Here is a 25,207-nt window from a genome sequence, read left to right on the forward strand (position 1 = left end):
CACTGGTTAAAAGCATGGCCTCTAGAGCTAGACTACAGACTGTAGGGCTAGACTATCTAAATCTAAATCTCAGTTTTCATTTTCCACCTACCAGTCACTTGTCAGTTGCTTGATTACTGAAGAGACCAGTAATACGGTAGGTATTTTAGGATGATACTGAGGTTTAGCTGAGTGAATGTATCTATGGGGCTTTCAGTAGCACCTGGCATATAGTAAGTGCTATACATGTGTTTATTCTTTTTGTTTTATGAAATTGTGAACTAAGCATGATGTATATAACCCTAGAGCTACTGGTGACATCTCTGCTGCAGGTGGCAAAACTTTGCCTTAGAATGAAGCCAGCAAAAGAAACAGTGGAGAGATAAAAAGACTTGAGTCCTGAGGACATCATTTAATCATCTAATCTAGCTGCTTGTGAATGGAGCCCTACTGTGCTGAATACCTTCTATTTGCCCTCTGGATCTGCCTTTCAGTCTTCCCATTCTGCTTTTTGCTCTGTGAGGTAGGTCCCCTTGTCCATTGGCTTTTGGTTGGGATCAGCAAACAGGACCAGCAGTAGGTTGAAAGTTGAAAATGAAATTGTGTTGTTTATCTCCTTGGCTGCTTTGCTGCCAGGTCACCATGGGTGGCTGTGTCCCTTTCCTGAAGGTCATCTTACCAGGCATCCTTTTCCCAGCAGTTATTCCAGTTCATTTCAGACCCATGCTTCCTCCTTTTACCCCTTTTCATTTACGTAGTAAGGTCTCCTAGGTGTTCTAGCCCGAAAGTAGGTCATTTACACCTTGGTTTTCCTAAACTCTGCCTGTACCTTTGTAAATAGTGATTTTTGTATGCTGTTCAGTCACTAAGTTGTATCTGACTCTTTTCCAGCACCACAGACTGTAGCCCGTTAGGCTTCCTTGTCCATGGGATTTCCCAGACAGAAATAGAGTGGGTTGCCGTTTCCTTCTCCAAGGGAATCTTCCTGACCCAGGGATTGAACCTTCATCTTCTGCAGCTTCTGCACTGGTGGATGAATTCTTTACCACTGAGCCACAAGGGAGGTATTTTTCTCAAAAGTCCCCACTTGAAGTTGTCCTCTTTATAGGATATTGACTATTAGATTTCACCCACGTGAGTGCTAGAAATAGTAATACATTTGCCGAAGTACACTCACTGGGACATGTGTTTTATGGAAAAAAAAAAAGTTGCAGCTAAAATTTGTTTGCTGCACTTTATATCCCCCTCTTAGAGATTCAAAAGGCACAGCATGAAAGTGCTGAAAAGTCCTGCAATAAACATTTTGAACTTCAAGTTAGTATTTCTTAAACTTTTTTTGAATAAGGAGTGCCTACTAACATACTGTGAACATAGATCTTTTGAAACATTGTAATTTAGAGCAGTCCCTAATTAATTTATCTGTGGCAGTTGAGGCCTAATGAGATTAAGTAACTTGTCCATAGGATCACACAACTAGTTAGTGGCAGAATCCTGTCTAGAATCTGGGACTTATGATTTGGGTCAGTGAGGTCACCATTTTATTACACTCTTCATTAAAAGGAATGTGGCTTATATAAAGTTTGAACATTATTGGCCCCAATAGTCTTAGCCAAATAAACTATCTGACTTGCCTATTAGTTAATAAGCAATAACTGACTAGCAGTTATTTTACAAGAATGGAATTAAAATGGATTTCTTCATGCTTAGGACTTGGCCCTGGGAACAGAGGAAGGCCTGAATTGATTTAAGCAGGGCCAAAGTTGGATTTCTCTGGGCTAAATTTGAGCTTTCCCGAGCCAAAATCTATTGCCATTTGACAAAATATAATTGTTAAAAGGGAGAAAGGAAAAAAACTCTTTTGCTCCTTATAGCTGTCTTAAGAAAGACAGCCCACATACTCCATAAGAGCCTAATTTATAGCTAAATCCAGAAAAATCTTAAATTCTAACCCCCAAACAATAATAGTACCTGTTGAACAATGAATTGTCTATACTTGTCTTGTTTTTCTTTGGTCTGAGGGACTGTAAAAGCCACCCTAATTCTTTACTCCTCCCTGTATTCATGGAGTTTTTTTCATCTTCCTTTGAAGTGTGTTCTCAAGTACTTTCTGGCCCGTATGTGTTTCCAAACATCTAGTGTATTCCCACTTTTGTGCTACTGCTGTCACCAAAAGCACGTACATGTCTGGCTTAGCTTCCTAGAGGGTGAGACATGCATGAAGCAGAGCCAAATTACCCTGGTCACCCTACCTGAATCCAGTCTTAGACTGGCTAGTAGCCAGTCAACCCACAGGTATGTGAACCATCCCAGCCAAGATCAGTAGAACCTGACACCTATCCGATTATAGATGTGTAAGCAAGGGATGTCCATTGTTATGCCTCTGAAACTTTATAGCTATTATTTTACAGCATTATGTATTTACAGCAATAGATATCTCATCTTTGAATATAGTATCTGACACATCTTTCTCAAGTGGCTTCTCACCTTCTTGGCCTCACTGTTTCCTAGGCCACCAACTACCTTGCCATAGCTATCACCCTATATAGTGACACTGTGTACTAGCAGGCTGGAGTGATTGCTCTGCCTCAGCTAGCCACATGCTCAGAATCTCTGGCCCATCCGAACACGTCTGGACTCAAGGAAGCATCATGCCACAGGGTTACCCCCAGTGATTGTCAAAAGGGTTAGATGATGCAATCTGGGAGAGCCAATTGTCTGCAAGACTTGGATCAATGCACTAGAAGAAGCTGTTACACAAATTCCTATCCTTTTTCGTGGACTATTTTGAGACACAGTTTTTCACCCTCTTGCCCAGAGTATGTACCATGTAGCTAAGCAACTGCACTGGCCAAAATATCAGCAATGTCTCTTCATGACTTAAATCATGAACCAGAAATGAAATACTGTTTGGTTTATCAATTTGCATTTGCTTCCAGTCCTTGTTAGCCTTACATCTTTACTCTGACCAGCCTGGATTGCCTCTTCTAATAAAGTAATAGATTTAATTTGTGCCTCAGGCTCTCTTTTCTAGAGAAGCCAGGTGATGAGGAAAGCAGATTAAAGTATTGCATGAATGAAGAGGTTTAATAAAGTAATTGGGGTTCTCCCAAATATGGGGTCTGCTGGGGGGTGAAGGTCTAGAAAACTTCAGTGGAAGTGGATTACAGAAACATTCATTAACTAGTTCAGCCTGAGATGCTCCAAGTACTCACAGCTTAGTTTGTAGAAATGTGCATGTATTGCACAAAGCAGTCTTCTGATTTCCTTAATCTTTCTAGTAGCCCTTTGATTTCAGTTGAAAGGCATCTCTTTAATCCCTTCAGAGGTTGTACAAAATGAGTGTATAGTTACACCCTTTACTTGTCTTTCCCATGTGTATGCATGTGTGCTCAGTCACTCAGTTATGTCTGATTGTAGCCACGTGGACTGTAGCATTCCATGCTCCTCTGTCCACTGGATTTTCCCGGCAAGAATACTGGAATGGATTGCCATTCACTATTCTGGGGGATCTTCCTAGGGATTGGACCTGCATCTACTGCAGTGGCAAGCGATTTTTTTACCTTGAGACCATGGTGATGGCAATACCCTGAATTTGGTCTTTGTCCTAAAGCTATATTTAATGATTCAGCATTTGATTTGGTGAAAACAGTTTCATTTTCCAGCCTAGACTCTATATTCTCTTTTAGTAATATTTGTATAGCCACTTCCTTATGTTTGAATTCGTCTTTCTGTTAGAATACCTTATAAATTGCAGTTCATAGCAGCCAGCTTATTCTTTCAAAATTCTGCTTCTAAGTCTCACTTGATGCCATGAGTGAATTAGGTACATTTTCTGTCTTCTGTTACTGCTGGTGATAATTTTACCAAATTTTTGCCTCCAAATGCTGACAGAAGACCCTTAGTGAAGAGTTTGGCCAAACTCTTAGTAAGCCTGCAATGAAGACCACCAGCCAAAAATCACCACTCATCAATAACACTTAGTGAAAGCCTCCAAATTAGAAAGAGGGGCCCAGTTAACAAGGAGGGGAGGAATCCAAAGGAAACAGAGAATGAAAGGAAAACTAAATATCTTAAAAAAAAAAAAAAAGTACATTGTATTCACAGGACATGAATGGGATAGTGTGAAAATGTGCTTGCTGAAGTAAAAAGTCAATACAAGAGTTGGAGGACAAAATATGACATAATGAATAGAAAATTGTAAATTCCAAATAAAAGTCCAACCTTAGTTTAAAGTGGCAATTGAAACTATAGGCTACCTGTTACATTGTATTTAATAAAAACCTTGAAGGGAAAGACATTTACTGATAGTGTGTATACTTAACAACAACCATTTGTTGTTAAGGAGAAAGTTAGGGATTATTTGTATATACCAGTTACCATAAATTCACAAAAAAGAAAGATTATTAGCTAGGTGGAATGAGTCTGTTCATACACCTAATCTATTAATTTACACGGACACTGCATATTCATGTTCAGTTTTTAGTGGGGTTGCTGAGATGGACCAAAGCGCTACTCCACATTGTTTTTAACCATGTTTCTTTTTTTTTAGACTTGAGAGAATAAAGATTTGAGAGAATAGCATAGAAACATGTATGTTACCAATATGTAAAATAGGTGACCAGTCCAAGCTCGATGCATGAAACAGGGCAGTCAAAGTTAGTGCACTGGGACAACCCAGAGGGATGGGGTGGGGAGGGAGATGGGATGGGGGTTTGAGATGGGGGGAAACATGTATACCCATGGCTGATTCATGTCAATGTATGGCAAAAACCACAATATTGTTAATAAATTTTCTTTCTTTTAAATGGAGCATAATTACAGTATTATGATAGTTTTTTATATACATCAACATGAATCGGACCCAGATATACATATGTCCCCCCCATCCTGAAACCCCCCTCCCCTTTTCCTCCCTACCCTATCCCTCTGGGTTGTCCCAGAGCACTGGCTTTGGCTGCCCTGTTTCATGCATTGAACTTGGACTGGTCATCTGTTTTACATATGGTAATGTACATGTTTCAATGCTGTTCTCAAATTATCCCACCCTTGCCTTCTCCCACTGAGTCCAAAAGTCTGTTCTTTACATCTGTGTCTCCTTTGCTACCTACCCTGCATGTAGGATTGTTGGTACTGTCTTTCTATATTTCATATATATGCGTTAATATACAGTATTTGTCTTTCTCTTTCTGACTTACTTCACTCTGTATAATAGGCTCCAGGTTCATCCACCTATTAGAACTGACTCAGATGCATTTTTTTTATAGCTAAGTGCCAGAGTCCAGCTCCAGCAGCCAGGGAATCAACCTGAAGAGATGGGCGGTGTCGGCAAGAAACGAGGCAGCCTCTCAGTTTTCTTGGATTGCCTATTTGTTTCAAGCTTAAGATTCTCTTTTATACTTTTACAAAAGCATTAGCTCAGAGGTTTGACATTTTCAGTTTCCCCTGACCCAGATTTTTTGTCTCCATAAATCATTGTTGCCCCTCAAAAGGAGTTCCTGCCTCAGCGATTTTCTTATCTACTTCTTCTCATGTGTCCTTGTGAATACACTGTAACTCATGCTAATGTTTGGGCTGCACACCACATTCCTCAGTTTATTTCTTATCTTTCTAAATCCTGTTGCCCCTAGTATCCTAAGCTCACTATTTCTTAAAAAGGGCTTCTAGCTATTAATATCTCTAAAGTTCCTAATCTCTATAAGCTATAGTAGAATATGCTAACATTATAACATTCCTTAAATCTTTAGTTTCTAACTATTTTAATTATTCCTAAGCCCTAAATTCAGCAAACTCCTTTGCCATAAACACTTTCCTCACAAATAGGCTTCAGATAGCAATCCCTCCCATGGCCTCAAGCTGCAGCCTACATGCTTATCCTGGAACACTCTTTTGCAAAAGCCCTTGAACAAATGTCAATGATAAACTTTATGAATTATTCTTTGAGCACAGCTGCAGAAGGCTTTGTGCCGTCTCATGCTCCTCTCAAGAACAATAAGCACCTTAATATTCTTTTCAGTCAACTCAGCTGAGGAGAGGAAAAAACAAGTCAGAATTACAAGGCCTAACTCCTTCATCCCAGGTCCATGCCTGCGGGACAAAAAGAGGGAGTTGGGGCTGTGCCTCTATTTTGTCAGTAATGCCTAATGCGGCCCCCAACAGCTGAGTAATATTCCATTGTGTATATGTACCTTAACTTCCTTTTCCATTCATCTGTTGATGGACATCTAGGTTGCTTCCTTGTCCTAGCTATTGTAAACACTGCTTCAGTGAACATTGGGGTACATGTGTCTCTTTCAGTTCTGGTTTCCTCAGGGTGTATGCCCAGCAATGGGATTGCTGGATTGTGTGGCAGATCTAGACTCAGTTTTTTAAGGAATCTCCACATTGTTCTCCATAGTGGCTGTACCAGTTTACATTCCCACCAACAGTGTAAGAGGGTTCCCTTTTCTCCACACCCTCTCCAGCTTTTATTGTCTGTGGACTTTTTGATGATGGCCATTCTGACTGGCGTGAGATGATACCTCACTGTGGTTTTGATTTGCATTTCTCTAATAATGAGTGAGTTGACTCATTGGAAAAGACTCTGATGCTGGGAGGGATTGGGGGCAGGAGGAGAAGGGGACGACAGAGGATGAAATGGCTGGATGGCCTCACTGACTCGATGGACGTGAGTCTGAGTGAACTCTGGGAGCTGGTGATGGACAGGGAGGCCTGGCGTGCTGTGATTCATGGGGTCGCAAAGAGTCGGACACGACTGAGTGACTGAACTGAACTGAACTGAATAATGAGTGATGTTGAGCATCTTTTCAAGTGTTTATTAGTCATCTGTATTTCTTCTTTGGAGAAATGTCTGTTTAGGTCTTTTGCCCACTTTTTGATTAGATTGTTTGTTTTTTTGGTATTGAGCTGCATGAGTTGCTTATATATTTTGGAGATTAATTCTTTGTCAATTGTTTCATTTCCTATTATTTTCTCCCATTTTGAAGGCTGTCTTTTCACCTTGCATATAGTTTCCTTCATTGTGTAAAAGCTTTTTAAGTTTAATTAGGTCCCATTTGTTTATTTTTGATTTTATTTCCATTACTCTGGGAGGTGGGTCATAGAGGATCTTGCTGTGATTTATGTCAGACGGTGTTCTGCGTGTGTTTTCCTCTAGGAGTTTTATAGTTTCTGGCCTCACACTTAGGTCTTTAATCCATTCTGAGTTTATTTTTGATGTGGTTTTAACCATGTTTCTATGTCATCACCTTGAGAGTCTGACAGCCACAATCTTATTTTATATGTAGTTATAGTAAATAGTATTCATCTCATCACATATTTATTATAGAATATTATGTTTGATGGAGAAAAAAATCTCCTTTACCTGTGCTGTAATTTTCACACTAAATACTTGGCAGATTAATTTAGTGTCTGTAACCTCATTGTCTTTATTCAGTAATTCTGCTGCTAAAGTGAGTGAATAGCTAGTCAAAAAGCAACTCTTTGTTTTGGTCTTCTTTCTAAATGTCATTTCTAAAGTAAGAATGGAGTTTATTTTTTCCACTTAAGGAGATCTCCCAGAAAGGCAAAGAAATGGAAAAGAGGAGGAAAAAAAATAAGGACTACTCCATGAGGTCCTTTATCTAAGAGTACAGAGAGAATGAGAATCTTAAGGGGCAAGTTTTCTTTTAATCCCTAAAACTGGAAGACACAGGTTTTTAGAATTTAAAAAGGCAAAAACTAAGGCTTAACATCAAGGAATTGCAGAACACCACAGATACAAAGAAAATAACCATAGTTTTCAAAGAGAAAAGTCAGGTCTCACAAAGGTCAAGAAGCATGGTGTCAGAGGACTTCTTAACAAATATTGGAAAGTAGAAGACATTGGGGTGATGACTAGAACTCTAGAGTATCACTCAGAACTCTAGTGAAAATGATTTGGGTTCTGTTTCCAGTCATATAATCAATGAAGTGTGAGTATACAATAAAGATAGACAACATCTCAAAAAACTTACCTCACATATATCCTTTTTGAGATAAAGATGCTTAGCAAGATACTGGAGGATGTTTGCCAGCAGAATGGAGAAAGAAACCAAACCAAAAGGGAGGAGAGAGCATCAAAAAAGCAGCAAAGGAAAGTTCCAGGATTCTTCCACTCAACACAAATTCTTGGTTGTCCACTATGTGCTGTGTTCTTGTCTAGGTAGTGGATGTAGCATGTCAGTGCCTAGCACGTATTAATACATGCTAAGAAGGAAAGTAAAGCAGAGTAAGAGACAAACAGTGGCTGATGTAGGAAAGGGATGCTATTTTAAATAGAGTTGTGTGGGAAAATCTCAAGGTAAAGCCAGAGACCTGAATGAAGGGAGAAAGCAAGTCATGCAGATAACACAAAGAGTAGCATTCTGAGGAGAGGGAACAAGTATGTGCAGAGGTCCTGAGTCAGCAACATGCTGGGCATGTTTGAGAAATAGCAAGGAGGCCAGTTTAGCTAGAATAAGGGAACAAGGTAGAACAGGATCATAGTGGGGTGGGGATAAGGGAACACATCTTTAGTGCCTTGGAGACCATGGTAGATGTTTGGTTTTACTCTGAGGGAGATGTGAAGCCACTGGAGGATTTAAGCAAAGGAGTAACAAGATTTATTTCTGATTCCTTTGTGAAAAACAGACTATAAGAGGGTAAGAAGCTAAATTGGAAGATTAATTAGAAACTGTTTCAGTAGTCTATGTGACAGAGAAGGCAATGCACTCCAGTACTCTTGCCTGGAAAATCCCATGGATGGAGGGAGCCTGAAGACGGCAGTCCATGGAGTGGCTGAGGGTCAGACACGACTTCACTTTCACTTTTCACTTTCATGCATTGGAGAAGGAAATGGCAGCCCACTCCAGTGTTCTTGCCTGGAGAATCCCAGGGACGGGGGAGCCTGTTGGGCTGCCGTCTGTGGGGTCACACAGAGTTGGACACGACTGAAGTGACTTAGCAGCAGCAGTCTATGTGAAAGATGGTATTTGCTTAGACAAGAACAATTGTAAAAGGAGAGTGGTAAGAGATGGTCAGATCCTGGATATATCTTGAAATTAGAAGCAAATGTGATTTGCAGATGGATTAGACTCTGGTGGCTATGGGGATGCATGAGATAAGGGGGATCCCCTTCCAGGAAAGACCCTTTGATGAGCTGCAGGGAGTGTGGAGGAAAGAGATTCTCTAGCTCTCAGCACTTCATCTGCAGCAGCTATAGAAGACACTGTACCTGAGATTATACCTTCCCTAGATCTGAGGACTAAGCATTAAGTGGGGATGTAAAAGCCTTGCCATTTCAGCCTAATGCACCACATTGTGTCAGGCAAAACTCACTCTAGAGCTTCCTCCTTGGCCGAATCCGCTTCTTCCCCTTCCCTTGACAAGTGTTCTCTGATAAACACCTGTAGCCCAAATTCCATCTCAGGATCTTCAGAGAACCCAACTGTAACAGTTGATCCCAAGGGTGGTATAAGCTGCCAGTGAGGACTCCATCACGTGTGGCACATGGAAGGAACATAAGGAACCCCTGGCTCAAGGTGGCAACTTTTACAACTGGTAAAATGAGAGGGTTTACCTGTGGAAGAGAATGAACTAGTGAGTGCAGGGTATCAGGTATTTGAGACTCATGAAGGAACTCAGAGATTGAAGAATAACAGAATTGGGTGGCTAGATACCACTGATGCTTTATAGAAAGTGGGTCCCTTTAGTTGCATACAGAGCTTATCTGGAATGGAATAGCCTGAGTGGCTGAACTGCTAATTGTCCTGGGAGAAGAAATACTGGAAGATCAACTGTAGGAAGTCTGGAATAGAGGCCTGTTGATGGACATATTGGCAATGAGTGTGAGCATAAACAGTGAGGGTCTTCATATCACGTGTAGAACTCACCAGAGTGCCTCCACTATTGAAGGGGCACTAAACAATAAAGAAGACATGAATAAATTGCTCAGTTGGCATCATCCATTCTGCCCCAGTCATTGGCCAATTGGTGCTGGCACTTGAGCACATGAATGGAGTGTCCACTGGGGAAGGGGTGAAGCCTGGGCGTGGGATGAACTGATCAAAGCTGATTTAACTCCTACTGACAAATGCGCAACCTACCAGCAATAGAAAGAAATGCTGAGTCCCCAATATGTCACTGATCCTTGGGACCAAGTGTCAAGTTGGCTATGTTGGGCCCCGTCCAACCTGGAGTGACCACCTGTTTCTTGTCACTGGATAATCACATATTGCAGATACAAGGTTGCTTTTCCTGCCTACAGAGCCTCAGTCAGTACCAGCATCTGAGTGTTTATTAGATTCACTAGCATGGGATCTCACATAATGTCATACCAAATTAGGGGACCTATTTTTCTAAAAAGGAAGTGCAGGAGTAGACCAGTATCCACTGATAATGTCACATATCTTACCACCCAGAAACTGCCAGCCTGATAGAGCCTTGGAGCAACCTGCTGACGCTATGGCTGAATACCAGTTCAGAAGCAATACTCTTTAAGAGTGAGGTGCCATACTCCAGAATGTATTATATTATTGGATCAAAGATGTTTATATGGCACTATGCTTCAGTACAAAAAAATATAGATCTGGAAGCCAAGGAGTGGAAGCAGAAGTGTCCCTAATCCCTTAAAATCACTTCTAATAACCCTTAAGGTGCCACTTGTGCTTCTTATCTTTACAACTCTGAAGGTCTTTGTCCTTAAAGGGGACACACTTTTTCTAAGAGATATAGCAAAAACCCCTTTGTAATATAAGCTGCAGATGCCATCTGAGTACTTTGTGCTTCTTGTTCCCAGGGACCAGCAGGCAAGAAAAAGAGTCATCTTCTTACCTATCTCAGAAGGAGATGGAGCTCCTACTATGAGGTAGGAAGGAGTGAGTATGGAGCCCAAGTGACACACTTAACAAATTGTGACTGTCATGGCTTCCCAGGTGGCACTAATGGTAAAGAACACACTAATGCTGGAGACATAAGAGACGCAGGTTCGATCCCTGGGTTGGGAAGATCCTCTGGAGGAGGAAATGGCAACCCATTCCAGTGTCCTTGCCTGGAGAATCCTATGGACAGAGAAGCCTGGTGGGCTACAGTCCATAGCGTCACAAAGAGTTGAACACGACTAAAGTGACTTAGCAAGCATGCATGAGTAGGCATAGCAACTTCATCCTGAGGACTGCTTGGTGGCAGAAACTCAGGCCCTTCCGGGAATGAGGGTTTGGGTCACAACACCAGGTAAGCCCACAACAGTAGCCAAGATGGAAGTGGAGGGTGAGAGAAATCTGGAATTGATAGTGGAGGAGGGAGATGACGAGTATTGATTGTATTCCACAGTCTTACTACAACAGTAGGGATTGTAGTTTGTCACACTAGCTTCTATCTTTTAAGTTCTCCTGAGGAAAAGGGGCCCCTTCAGTCTTATAGGAGCAGCTCCCTAAACATACATGGAGTAATAGACATTTATGGAGCAGGTGGTGGATTGATAGCAAAAAGACATGCTACCCAGATTCGTTTTCAAGAAAGGACTTGCTGCCTGGCTGCAAGGAATGAGGTCAGCTGTCAGCTTTTTGAGTCTGGCTCAAGTGCAGAGAGCCACTTTGTTTCAAGTCCTGCCCTTCCCACATCTGGTGACTGAGTGAGATCAGCTGTGTGCAGCTGCAGAAGTGACCCCAGCACACATGGGGAGCAGAACATATAAGCAGTCACACAGAGAATTGCAAGGAATTGTAAATAATAGTTATTAATTTTAAAACACTGCATTTTAGGGTGTGATTTGTTATTCCACAACAAATGAGAAGGAAATGGCATCCCACTCCAGTATTTTTGGCCTGGAGAATTCCATGGAAAAAGGAGCCTGGTGGGCTACAGTCCGTGAGGTTGCAAAACGTAGGATACAACTGAGCGACTAACACTTTCACTTTCAACAGATGAGCAATTATCTGGAATGGTGTATAATCATAACAAAATGTAGAAACGTGGGTACCGGCTTTAAGACTAGGCAACAGGTAGGTATTGGAGAGTGGCAAGAAAAATGTTAATGGAGGCTGAAAGGTCAGTGTGGTAAAATATAGTTCCTCCACCTCTTGATAGCCACATCCTAACCCCCAGACCTATGAATATGTTACCTTATGTGGTAAAAGGGACTTTGCAGATGTGATTAATGATCTTGTGTTTACTTTGGATTATCCAGGTGGGCCAATATAAACACAAGGATCCTTATAGTGGGAGAGGGATACGTAAGAGGGAGTCAGAGTGATGCAAAATTAGGACTCAGCCCACTGTTGCTGTCTTTGCAGATGGATAAGGGGAACCACAAGCCAAGGAATGTGGGCAGCCTCTAGAAGCTGGAAGAGGCGAGGAAATACATTCCTCTCTAGAGCCTCCAGAAAGGAATATAGTTCAGCCAACATATTGATTTTATTCCTGTGAGATCAGTGTTGTGTTTCTAACCATCACCGACTCAAGTTTGAGCAAACTCCAAGAGAGTGAATGACAGGGAAGCCTGGCATGCTGTGGTTCATGGGGTCGCAAAGAGTCAGACACGACTTCGTGACTGAACAACAACAGCCTACAGAACTGTATAACGATAAGTTTGTGTTGGTTAAGACTGCTAAATTTGGTGTTACACAAGCAGGAGAAAAACAATACAAGTGGTTAGGAGACAATTAGCTTCGGAGAGTAGTGAACAAACTCTTAGCAGAGGATGGGAAAAGGCAGTAAGGAAATGATCAAATGCTGGAGAATGTAGGTCCTGAGTTATATGGTAACAGTACACTGGGAAATACTTTTGCCTGCCATAGCACAGAAGATAGAAAATGCACTTTATGGTGAAAGTGCCAATTAACTTTCTATAGCTTCTGACGATAACGTACAAGAAGAGAGAAATAAGCTAAAGTAGGAACTGTTCAGTTTAAAAGAAGTATTTAGAGGAAATATTTCCAACCCAGTGCTTGTCATTTCTTAGGAAAAAAGAAGAATGACTGGCAGAGCCAGAATCCCAGAGGGAGGGGCCAAGAAGCAAGGCGAGGGATGGATTAGGAAATCACCAGCAGAGGGAAGGACAGAACCACAGTCAAGCACTATCCTGTGCCCTCAGTGTAGGGACCCTCACAGCAATTTTAGTTTTGTGTCTCCCACTTCCCTGAGCCCCGTCTAGACTGAAGTGTTTGTGTGACTTTTCTTTTTCTTTCTTATTTTTAAGGAGTTCTGTTTATCTATTTAGGTCACATCTTGTGGCATGTGGGATCTTAATTCCCTGACCAGGGATCCAGCCCGCACCCCTGCTTTGGAAGGTGGAGTCTTAACCATTGGATCACAAGGGGAGTCCCTGTGTGGTTTTTCTATACTAGGAAATCTGGACTGAGAGAAGCCAATCTCAAATAGCTGCACCTGAGGAACAATACCTGAACTGTTTTTGACACGTCTGGACCTGATTTAGATGATGAGATGCTGAACTTGAATGAATGATGTCATGGGGTGAGACTTTTAGGATACCGGGTAAGTATAGTTTTGCACGTTAGGTGGGACAAGAATTGTAGCCAGAAGTTGGACAATGATAATTGTCAAAGATGGCCCCTAAATAATTCTTTCCCTATGTCTACAGACATAACTACTCTTTCCTTCAAGAAATGGAGTTCATTTTCCTTCCCCTCAGTCTAGGCTGGCCTTGTAACTTACTTTGACCCGTAAAATACGGACAAAGTAAGTCCTGACAGTTTCTGTTTTCATGTCATTGGATTCCCGAGCCATTATATTAGGATTCCATGCTGTCCTGCTGGAGAGAAGGACCATGTGGAGAATCCCTAGAGAGAGAGGCCATGTGGGGAAGAAGTGAGATGCCCCAGTCAATTGCATTTTCAAGGCTTCAGACACATAAGGGAGGTCTTGAACCTGCTAGTTCAGCTTAGCAACCATCTGAATGCAGCCATGTGAGTGGTTCCAGCCGACACCATTTGAAGCAGAATGACCAGCCAATTCACAGAAACATGATAGGTTTTTAAATCATTTTTTAAGCCACTACATTTGGGGATGGTTTTTTATCTAGTAATAGATAATTGATAAAGCAGTCTTTTTGTTTATAGAGGATACCTTAAGTGAAAGACTTAGGACAAAAAGACCTGTAGAGAACTGAGGGACTTTGAGGAGCCCAGCAGGTTCCTCTATCCATGGGATTCTCCAGGCAAGAATACTGGAGTGGTGATCCATTCCCTCCTCCAAGTGATCTTCCGGACCCAGAGATTGAACCCTGGTCTCCTGCATTGCAGGTGGATTCTTTACCGTCTCAGCCACCAGGGAAGCCGAAAAGGTCTTATAGCCTCTTATTTATTCTAACCCTGTGACTATGCTTTACTGTTGGTTCTTTTGGCCTTTGTCTTTGCTTTGAGATCATTTATGACGTTGCAAATATTTTTCTAGCTGATAAAGTTGGAAATAAAAAATGGTAGAGAATACTTCACAGGCTTCTGGTTGTGCTAAAAGTTTATAAGAAGATATGGAATATGAGATATTTTTATTATAAAAAGGTTTGAAAAGTTAATATTACATTTTTAACTTGAATATACATTAAACTTAGAGGTAATATGTTTTGTTATTAAATGTGTTATAAATATTTATGTTATTATAATACAGTACAGTCATAAGAAGCATCTATGAACATTTAACAGGTACACTTCCCTGGTGGCTCAGGTGGTAAAGAATCTGCCTGTGGAGACCCGGGGTTCGATCCCTGGGCTAGGAAGCTCCCCTGGAGAAGGGAATGGCAGCCTACTCCAGTATTCTTGCCTGGAGAATTCCATGGACAGAGGAGCCTGGCTGGCTACAGTCCATGGGGTCGCAAAGAGTCCGACACAACTGAGAGACTAACAGTTTCACTCTCATGAACCTTTAATAAACAACTGTTAATTTCTAAAGCAGACACTGTGAGTGAAAGTTCTGGTTAAATTTTTAGAGTGAACGCTAACTATTAGCTTAAGAAATAAATTATGTTTGTCCTATATGAAAGTGTTGATTCCAACTGGTTCTCTGCTGGGAATTCAAAAAAGCAACTCAAATATGTATGAAAGCATATCTTATTTACTCTTGAACACCAATACAATAATGTTTACAATCTTATTATCAAGAGCAGTGGTTTCTTCCAACACATGTATATCCTTGCTGCTGCTAAGTCGCTTCAGTCGTGTCCGACTCTGTGTGACCCCATAGACAGCAGCCCACTAGGCTCCCCTGTCCCTGGGATTCTCCAGGCAAGAACACTGGAGTGGGTTGCCATCCTTGACACTGCTGCAAATAGACTCAAATCTTCTAATTATTGATGACTCCTTTTTCTTTAATTGATTACATACTTTGAAATTTTATAACTACCTTGAATCTTAAGAAAAAATTGCTTTGTTACTTTCAGGGCTTTTTTGAAGTCTAATGGATTGGAAAGATAATGGAATTTTTTAGAGTCTAGATTTCTTCTATTTTCAGAGAAGATTTCCTAGTCTTTTTATCACTCATTTTAGAGGATTTGTTCCACAGAGATACATTATTAAATGTTTGCTATTGTAAAACCCTTTTTTCCTTCAATTTCTCAAGTAAACATTGTACAAACATTTTAGGAAACTCTAGAGAAAATTTTAATAACACCTAATAAATTCTTATTTAGGAAGGAAGGTAGGAAAGAGGGAAGGAAAACACGGTGAACCAAGTAGCCTAATGTTTTATAATCTTAGGGGTGGGAAATTCTTTTTTTTTTTCCTTTCATGATACATTTCCCTGAGAACATTTGAAACAATAGAAGTCTTTGTTGCTTTTGGAAAATACTTTTGTAAAGTTAAAAATATTTTCCAGATTTAAGTTTGAACACCTCAGTTTATTTTCACAATGGGAATTAAGAAGCTTTTCCAAAAGTAAATTAATTTTATTTCTTAAATGAAATCAATGTACCAAGATATTTAAAGCTGGAACATGGTATCTTGAGAAGCCCAAGCTAGCCTTCTAGAGATGCTGCAGATCTTTGGAGGCACTACATGGAAAGAAAGGCTACACAGGGAATAACTGAAATACCCTAATCAATACTACCAAAGCCCCAGACAAGTGAGAGACGCTTTCTTGAATTTTCTCCCTTGTCTATAGCTACCATCTGAATATAGCCACAGTAGCAAACCTGTGTAACATCACTTGAAGTTAACTATAGAAAATGGTTTAACTGGATACCACATAACTCTATATTAAGCAAGCAGATAGTTGACTGAATTTTTTTCAGTGCCTAGTCAATGATTCTGTTGTATGTGAAAGTAGTTATACTTGAGAGCCTTGATTCTAAACAAGAAAAATGAAGGTTTGCTAATCATTGCTTTTCCTCTCAAGGTTGCTAACATTAGGTCATTACATTTACTGTGCACTTTAAAAATAATCAGTAGCATATGGCTTGTTGAAGTGAGTTTGCAAATTGCTGACAAACACCTTTTTATAACCATATATTAGAAATAATAAGAAATATTTTCTATTTCAAATTTCAGTTCCCTAAAACACATAGCATAGTTTGTATACCATTTTATAAGAAAGATTTTAATTATGGGTTATTAGACAACTGACTGTAATTAAATAATAACCAATTAGTCTTTTAGGGGCAGTGTACTTGGATTAAAAAGTTGCTGCCTTTTGTGTCTACCTATATTAAGAATTTTATCCCCAGGTGCAATGGATTGATTGTTTCTGTCCCTATCCCCAGCTCTCCTCAAACTCATGTGCTGAAATCCTAACCCCCAATGTGATGGTGTTAGAACTGGGGGCCTCTAAAAGGTGATTCAGAGAAGGTAATGGCACCCTATTCCAGTACTCTTGCCTGGAAAATCCCATGGACGGAGGAGCCTGGTAGGCTGCAATCCATGGGGTCGCTAAGAGTCGGACACGACTGAGTGACTTCACTTTCACTTTTCACTTTCATGCATTGGAGAAGGAAATGGCAACCCACTCCAGTGTTCTTGCCTGGAGAATCCCAGGGACAGGGGAGCCTGGTGGGCTGCCGTCTATGGGGTCACACAGAGTTGGACACGACTGAAGCGACACAACAGCAGCAGAAGGTGATTAGGTTGTGAGAGTGGAACCCTTATGAATGGGACTCCGTGCCCTTTTAAGCAAAGAAACCGAGAGGTAATATCTCCTTACATTTGTCAGAACTATAATATATCCACACCCTGAACTGATTGGCAGTTTTTGCATTTAAGCTGGATTGACTTCATTAAAGGGATATATTATCTGAAGTCACTTCTGAATGATGTTTTAAGCAAAGACGTAAGGAGGAAGGGGATGGGTATTGGATAAACTAATATTTTTCAAATTTCAGATCTCAATCCATTAGTGGATCATATGGAATGTAATTGATACTAAAAATGAAATAAAATGGAATCAAATAAAGTAGAAATAATAAGCTCATCATACTTGGTGCTAACATGGTTTATGAAATTTATGTTTATCTATGTGTATATTGGGTCATGCTGTAAAATGAATTTCTTGGTATCAGTTCAGTTCAGTCGCTCAATCGTGTCTGACTCTTTGCGACCCCATGACTCGAAGCACGCCAGGCCTCCCTGTCCATCACCAACTCCCAGAGTTCACTGAGACTCACGTCCATCGAGTCAGTGATGCCATCCAGCCATCTCATCCTCTGTCGTCCCCTTCTCCTCCTGCCCTCAATCCCTCCCAGCATCAGAGTCTTTTCCAGTGAATCAAGTCTTCGCATGAGGTGGCCAAAGTACTAGAGTTTCAGCTTTAGCATCATTCCTTCCAAAGAAATCCCAGGGCTGATCTCCTTCAGAATGGACTGGTTGGATCTCCTTGCAGTCCAAGGGACTCGCAAGAGTGTTCTCTAACACCACAGTTCAAAAGCATCAATTCTTCGGCACTTAGCTCTCTTCATAGTCCAACTCTCACATCCATACATGACCACTGGAAAAACCATAGCTTTCCTGATATAGACTCATGCTATTAATATTTATATATTGCTAGGTTGATTTGCTAATAATTTGTTGAGAGTTTTTGTATTTCTATCCATGTTGCATATTTTTATTTTCACAAATACAAATATCCCAAACCTCCTCCTACTACATTTATATTTTGTAAATAAATTAACTTTTTGACTTAAATAAAATTTTAAATAATAATTTTAGATTAAAAAAAAACAACACTCATGTTTCTCTCTCCTGAGATTCATATACTCACTCCTTATACTGAAATTGCAAATCATTTCTACCCACCAGATCCATCTATACCTAGTCATCTGAGGATCCTTTGGCAGTCTTCTCATTTTCTTCAAAGTCTTGTTCACCCTAACTGTTCAGACTGTATACCTAGAGACAGAGCAGGCTCCGCCACTATAGATGGTCTCCTCCCTTTCCTCCTATAAACTCATGACTTCCAGGTAGCAGCGGGACACAAAGATGGCAGCTGGTCCATACAGATGCGCGCAGAGGAATCACCTGGGTCATAGTCCATGAGGACAGCCAGTCACAGGAAGAGATGGTTGACCAAGGGCAAAAGGCCCAGCAAACACTTTGGGGCAGGGTAGGCATACCAGTGGGTCACTAGTAATGGGAAACTTTCTTCTTTGCTGTTTGTTATGGTGGTGAAACCATATCTGGCTCTGTTACCAAGTCTGCAATCATTTAGACAAAGCCAGCAGATAGGCTACCAGGCAAGTGTATATTTTAATGGCTACGTCCCCTAATGTACTTATAATACATTATCAGGACATAGTATATCAATGGGTCATTATTAACCTCTGTCTTTATTTTCTAAGTTGTTTTTGGATCTTGGGCATATTGGCTACGGGATGATGCAGGATATTTTTAAGGATTTTTCCCTAAGATTTTACAGTGTTAAGTAAAACATGGGGAAGGGTTATAGGGGTATGAGGAAAGAAAGGCAGTAATAAAAATTGAAGAAAGGGAATGAGCAAGAGAAGGGGCCAGGGTGAGAATGAGCATGTGCATGAGACTAAAGGCTTGGCATATTTTAAGCCTGAGATCAAGATTATTTCTTAATTGAGGCTCTTTCATGCAAGAATCAGTCCTTAAACTGCAAATATAACTATACTGGCTCTAGGTAAAACTGTTTAGAAGATAAAGTCCCTCCACGATCTGATCTCAACTCTACTTCATTCTCACCAACTGCCACCCTTTAGCATATACTTAGTCTTCATCACCTTTGAGTTTCTGAAGAATACTAGGCTATGCCATGCCTCTGTGCCTTTAAAATTTTTATTCCTTTTCCTTGAAATGTCTGGTTCTTGTCTTTGCTGTAACACCTCTTCTGTGACTTCCTCCCAGACCATAAATTCTGTAAGAGTTAATAATTCTTCTTATGCAAAACATTATGTGTAGTACTTTCATTATAACAAGTAATTGTTGTATGGTAATTATTGGTTCTGCATTTGTTGTGTCACTGATCTGTGAGTTCCTGTGGGCACGGCAAAGTCTTACTTGTCATTTTGTCATCTGTTATCACTGCCTGGTACACCATAAGCTCTTAGAGAATGTTGGTTGATCTCAATCAAATAGAACTGTAATAAGAAGTCACTGTACAGCCTCTCACTATGTAGACTTATGTTCAAATATGCAGCTGTGTTGTGCTATTATAATTTATCTACTCTGGGAAGAAAAAAAATCGAACAACATTATTTTCGGCAGATAGCTGGGTCAAGCAATCATGTTCTGTTTTTCCATTGGGATAAGGATATCCCAAAGGAAAAATATATTGAACAGAATCCTCTTACATCAATTTTTTATATTTAAGGGAAAAAGGATTTGCAAAATTTTCCAAAAGTCAGTTAGAAAAATTAAGCCCCTATGCAATGTGATACTTCTAAAAATAATGCCCAGAGGAACAGCAGTTCTAGAGAATAATAAATCCAACTGTGGCTAGATTCCATCTTCATTTTGGAAACAACCACAGCTGTGGCCAGCCCCGTCAGACAGTGGAATGCAGTTGAGAATTTGATATGGGGGAGAAAGGAAAGGGAACTAGGTTTCCTGCTCTGAGGCAGTTGGCACAGAGTCCCTGGTTCCTCCCCTCCCCCCCATCCACTGTCCCCAGCTCTCTCCTCCTCACCCAGGAAGTACATTGGTGATCTGGACAAGGTCTGGCATTTGGATTCTGTTTGTACTGTGGGGGACATTGCGGTAAAAGGGCTTGAGAAAAACTAAGATGACAGTGTTATATTATACTGTACATCTCTAATTCTTCCAAGTTTGGACAAGTGTCAAGTTAAGCCACAGAGAAATGCTTTCGTTTTCTTTAAAAATTTCTATAAATGGTATTTTGCAATTTATCTGAGACAAAAGAAGCACAATGGTTCCAACTTTATTAAGCTTTCCTTTCCCAAAAGTTTGACAAGATCACTTGCCTGCTAGAAGTGACACACTGGTCTTAACTGACAATACTTCATGGAGAAGATAGTTTCCAGTGCTATCTTCTACATTTACCTTGTACTCTCTGCAGCTCTCCTGTGTCCTTTATTAAATTATAGAAGCTCAAATAGCAAAAGCGAGGAAGCTATTAGCAACTACATGAAAGTGGCATGTCTTCTGTTAAAGAGCCACCAGGAAAACTAATTTATGACTGTTAGTCAGGATAGTGGTTACCCTTAGGAGGAAGGGTTGGCAGTAACTGGAAGGAGACATGGGGAAGACTTCTGGGGGTGCTGCTCATGCTCTGTTGCTTGATCTAGGTGCCTGATTACATGGCTGTTCTTAACTAGTGAAACATAATTGATCTATACCCTTATGATTTATATACTTTTCTGTGCATGTGTGCACGCTCAGTCACTCAGTTGTGTCCAACTCTTTTTGGCCCCCTAGACTATAGCCTGCCAGGCCCCTCTGTCTATGGGATTTTCCAGGCAAGAATACTGGAGTGGGTTGCCATTCCCTTCTCCAGTTGAAGGTAAAAGTGAGTTGCACAGTCATGTCTGACTCTTTGTATCCCATGGACTGTACCCTGCCTGGTTCCTCTGTCCATGGAATTCTCCAGGTGAGAGTACTGGAGTGGGTTGCCATTTCCTTCTCCAGGGGATCTTCCTGACCAAGGAATCAAACCCAGGTCTTCTGCTTTGCAGGCAGATTCTTTACCAACTGAGTCACTAGGGATGCCTTATTTCAAAAAATAGTAATGATAAGAAAGGTATTAGGCCTGTGTTGGTTCAAAATGTAATACTTAGCCAAAAGAAAATAAAGACCAGTAAATCCAGATCTATATAATAATATACAGTGAGTCCCTTGGACATCAAGGAGATCAGGCCAGTCATTCCTAAAGGAAATCAACCCTGAATATTCATTGGAAGGACTGATGCTGAAGTTGAAGCTCAGCATCTACTTTGGCCACCTGATACGAAGGGCCAGTTTACTGGAAAAGACCCTTATGCTGGGAAAGGCAGGAGGAGAAGGGGGAAACAGAGGATAAGATGATTGGATGGCATCACTGACTCAATAGACATCAGTTTGAGACAACTCCAGGAGATAGTGAAGGACAGGGAAGCCTGATGTGCTACAGTTCATGGAGTCGCAAGGAGTCAGACACAATTTAGTGACTGAACAACAACAACAGTGAGTATACCCAATAGGAGTGTGTGGGATATACTAAGGATGGAGAAGGTCGCCTGCCATATTGTTTAAGGATGTTGAAGCCATCAAGCCCTCAGCCACGGCAACCACCTCCAGCAGTGTACCCTGAGGGGATTCAGGATGGAAAAGAACATAATACTGACCCTTGTATAGTTAAGGTGCGTATCCTAGGAATGATTTCAGTGGGCCCAGGCTCTTGCAGCTTCCCATACAGAGAAAAGCATGCTAAACATTAGCTTGAGATGTCTAGTTTTCTTTAATTAACAATCTTTTATTGTTCCAACTACTTGATCTTTGTTGCAAACACCCCTGTATATCCTGGCTCCTCCCTTCCTCTTCAGAGCAGTCCCTCAGAGCTATCTGAGCTTAAGTCCTCAGGAAGTCTGTCAAATAAAATACAATCACCAGATTTTAGATTGTGTATCTTTTTCAGTTGATGATACCTTTTAGTAAGAGATCATTTGTTTACTTTTGGAATAGGAGGCCCAGAAGTCCAGATGAAGAGGACTGTTTCTTAGTCAGTAATAGGCAGGAAAGGTTCTATCCAACTCTTGTTGCCACACTATCCAGATCCTCTTGGGTCATCTTCATATTTATTACTGAACAACTTTATGAGAAATATAGGGCAGATATTATCAACCCATCATTAAAAAGGGGGAGCCTGGGGCACATACTATGTTAATAATTTGTTTAAGATAATAGAGAAAGTCAGTGTAATAGAATTTCCACTTCATACATGTCAATATGATGCATCAAAGACAGCAAATCACTATGTTCAGTTCTCTCTTTGATATCAAATCAAGAAATTGCTATGATTATTGAGGGAAAGCCTCATTTGGACCCTGTTGATCAAGGCTATGGTTTTTCCTGTGGTCACTTGTGGATGTGAGAGTTGGACTGTGAAGAAGGCTGAGCACCGAGGAAGTGATGCTTTTGAACTGTGGTGTTGGAGAAGACTCTTGAGAGTCCCTTGGACTGCAAGGAGATCCAACCAGTCCATTCTGAAGGAGATCAGCCCTGGGATTTCTTTGGAAGGAATGATGCTAAAGCTGAAACTCCAGTACTTTGGCCACCTCATGCGAAGAGTTGACTCATTGGAAAAGACTGTGATGCTGGGAGAGATTGGGGGCAAGAGGAGAAGGGGACGACAGAGGATGAGATGGCTGGATGGCATCACTGACTCGATGAATGTGAGTCTGAGTGAACTCCAGGAGTTGGTGATGGACAGGGAGGCCTGGCGTGCTGTGATTCATGGGATCACAAAGAGTCGGACATGACTGAGGGACTGATCTGATCTGATCTTGATCAAAACTTTCTTGGTTAAGCTCTTTTCCATGACTAATCTTACCTAACTTTATACCTAGGAAACAATATACATCCCTCACTGTAATCTCCTGTAGACAGGAGGATGTGAGCTATCTCAGCTCTCCTCAAATAACAGACAAAACTGGCAGGTCTGTAAAAGGACGTTTTGGTAAAAGAGGATGGTAGAACTTTATGGGATATCCCTGCTGAGATTTTTGAGGTCTATGTGAAAATCCAGCAGTGGCTTCCCACTGGGGGAGCTGTGTATGCAATCTGCCCTAGATGCAGGCAACAAGAGGATGCATTATCTGTAGAGAGTTTTCAAAAATAATAAAGCCAACTAAAGTTTTTTGTCTGCTTTTTATTATCACCATGTGCCTGAAAATCCTCCTGAGCACTTCCAGAGACTTCCACCAGACCGGAGAGCAGTAGTGAGTACTATAACTGACCCTTCTTCCCTCCTGTACCCTTGTACCCGTTTGGACATTAAAATATTAACTCTTGTACTTGTAATGCACATCCTAATTGCCAATGCACTGAGAGACATCCTCTATCTGTCTCTAGAGCCAAAAGGAGAAGGGAGATTTTTGTAGGAGACATGGTAGGTAGACATTTTGGCTTCTTCCAGGTCTGCACCTATCTCATGACTCCACATTTCTGGTGTCTCTTCACAGAACCAGAGCCCACAGTATTTGAGCAGATGCAGGGCTGGCTCAGAAATTGTTGTGAAGGAGACACTCTTATTCCTCTCACTTCTCAAGATCACAGTGTTTCTGAAGTGCTGCCCACTGCCTTCAGCAGATGAATAACTTCTCCACCCTTGTCCCCCTAATTAAGACCTCTTTGTTTACCTACTCAGGTTAAACTCACCATCTTTCATTTTCCACTCTGCACCATTTCACTGTAGAAATGAATTAAAAGCTCCAACACAAAAGAGTAAAAATGATAGCCTGTAACTGTGACTGGTCAGTGACTGAGGAAAAGGAAAGGAGTGACGGGAAATGCATTTCCTCCCAGTCAGACTCTGGATATCTGTACTGAGGTGTCTGCTACCCCCAGTTATGCCATGTGCCAAACTTTTTATGCCTTAGTAACTGACTCCAAATTTAGTTCTAAAAATTTGAAAAGTAAGGGTAGATAGGTTGAACTAGCAAATGATAACTCAAATAAAACATAAACAGTAATATAATATCAGGCAAAATAAAAATTTAAAAGATCATTATTTATAACAAATATGATAATAAGCATAAGTGTTTATGTATAAAAAATATAACCATAAAATACGTATTACAAAAATCTTTGCAAACTCTGCTTCCCCAGCAGTCTAGTGGTTATGATTCCACACTTCCAATGCAGGAGGTGCGGGTTCCACTCCCAGTCAGGGAACTGTGATCCCGCATGCCATGCAGCACAGCAAATAAACCAGTAAATAAATTAATTAAACCATTTTTTCCCCATTCTTCTTCCTGTAACCTATTATCTTAACACTTCTATCACCTATTTACCCATCTATTATTCACCATAGAACTGTATTGTTTTTTAATGTATGCATTTAAGACCATTATCATAATTGGTTCTCAATAATCAAAGGAGAATATTGTCTGTATCAATACGAGTAAATTCCAGAAAGTGTCCCCACAAAGTATCACACATCCTATTTTTATGTATAAAATGTTGATAAGTTCTGTATTTGTTAACTGAGTAGAACCTATGTATTATATTAGAATTTTTGAGGAGACACAGCGTTGTTGTTGTTCTTCAGTCACTCAGTTGTGTCTAACTCTTTGACACCCCCATGGACTGTAGCATGCCAGGCTTCCCTGTCCTTCACTATCTCCCGGAAGTTTGCTCAAACTTGTGTCCATTGAGTTGGTGATTCCATCCAACCATCTCATCCTCTGTTGTGCCCTTCTCCTGTGGCCTTCGATCTTTCCCAGCATAAGGGTCTTTTCCAGTAAACTGGCTCTTCGTATCAGGTGGCCAAAGTAGATGCTGAGCTTCAACTTCAGCATCAGTCCTTTCAATGAATATTCAGGACTGATTCCCTTTAGGATTGACTGTTGATCTCCTTGCAGTCCAAGGGACTCTCAAGAGGCTTCTTCAACACTGCAGTTCGAAAGCATCAATTCTTTGGTTCTCAGCCGTTTTTATGGTTCAACTCTCATATCCATTCTTGACTACTGGAAAAACCATAGCTTTGACTAGATGGACCTTTGTCAGCAAAGTAATGTCTCTACTTTTTAATATGCTGTCTAGGATTGTCATAGCTTTTCTTCCAAGGAGCAAGCGTCTTTTAATTTCATGACTGCAGTCACCATCTGCAGTGATTT

The 25,207-nt window shown here is 40.8% G+C and overlaps 1 protein-coding gene across 6 annotated transcripts in view; it reads left to right on the forward strand.

Moving 5' to 3' along the window:
- The window catches only part of DTWD1 (DTW motif tRNA-uridine aminocarboxypropyltransferase 1), a 94,366-nt gene that overhangs the window by 19,385 nt on the left and 49,774 nt on the right, over positions 1 to 25,207 (forward strand). For 3 of the 6 annotated variants that reach the window (XM_086320859.1, XM_086320862.1, XM_086320858.1), the window contains exons 5-6: positions 10,772 to 10,840; positions 13,193 to 14,420. In XM_086320859.1, coding sequence (XP_086176985.1) covers positions 10,772 to 10,839 — 68 coding nt within the window. In that variant the 3' untranslated portion in view covers position 10,840; positions 13,193 to 14,420. Of the gene's footprint in view, positions 1 to 10,771; positions 10,841 to 13,192; positions 14,421 to 25,207 lie in introns of those variants that run through there. The other 3 variants (XR_015134464.1, XR_015134463.1, XM_086320861.1) reach the window with 2 other exon arrangements.

The sequence above is a fragment of the Bos grunniens genome, chromosome 10 (genome assembly GCF_055505025.1).
Source record: "Bos grunniens cultivar Pamir isolate PY7600 chromosome 10, Bosgru_T2T1.0, whole genome shotgun sequence".
Taxonomy (NCBI): domain Eukaryota; kingdom Metazoa; phylum Chordata; class Mammalia; order Artiodactyla; family Bovidae; genus Bos; species Bos grunniens.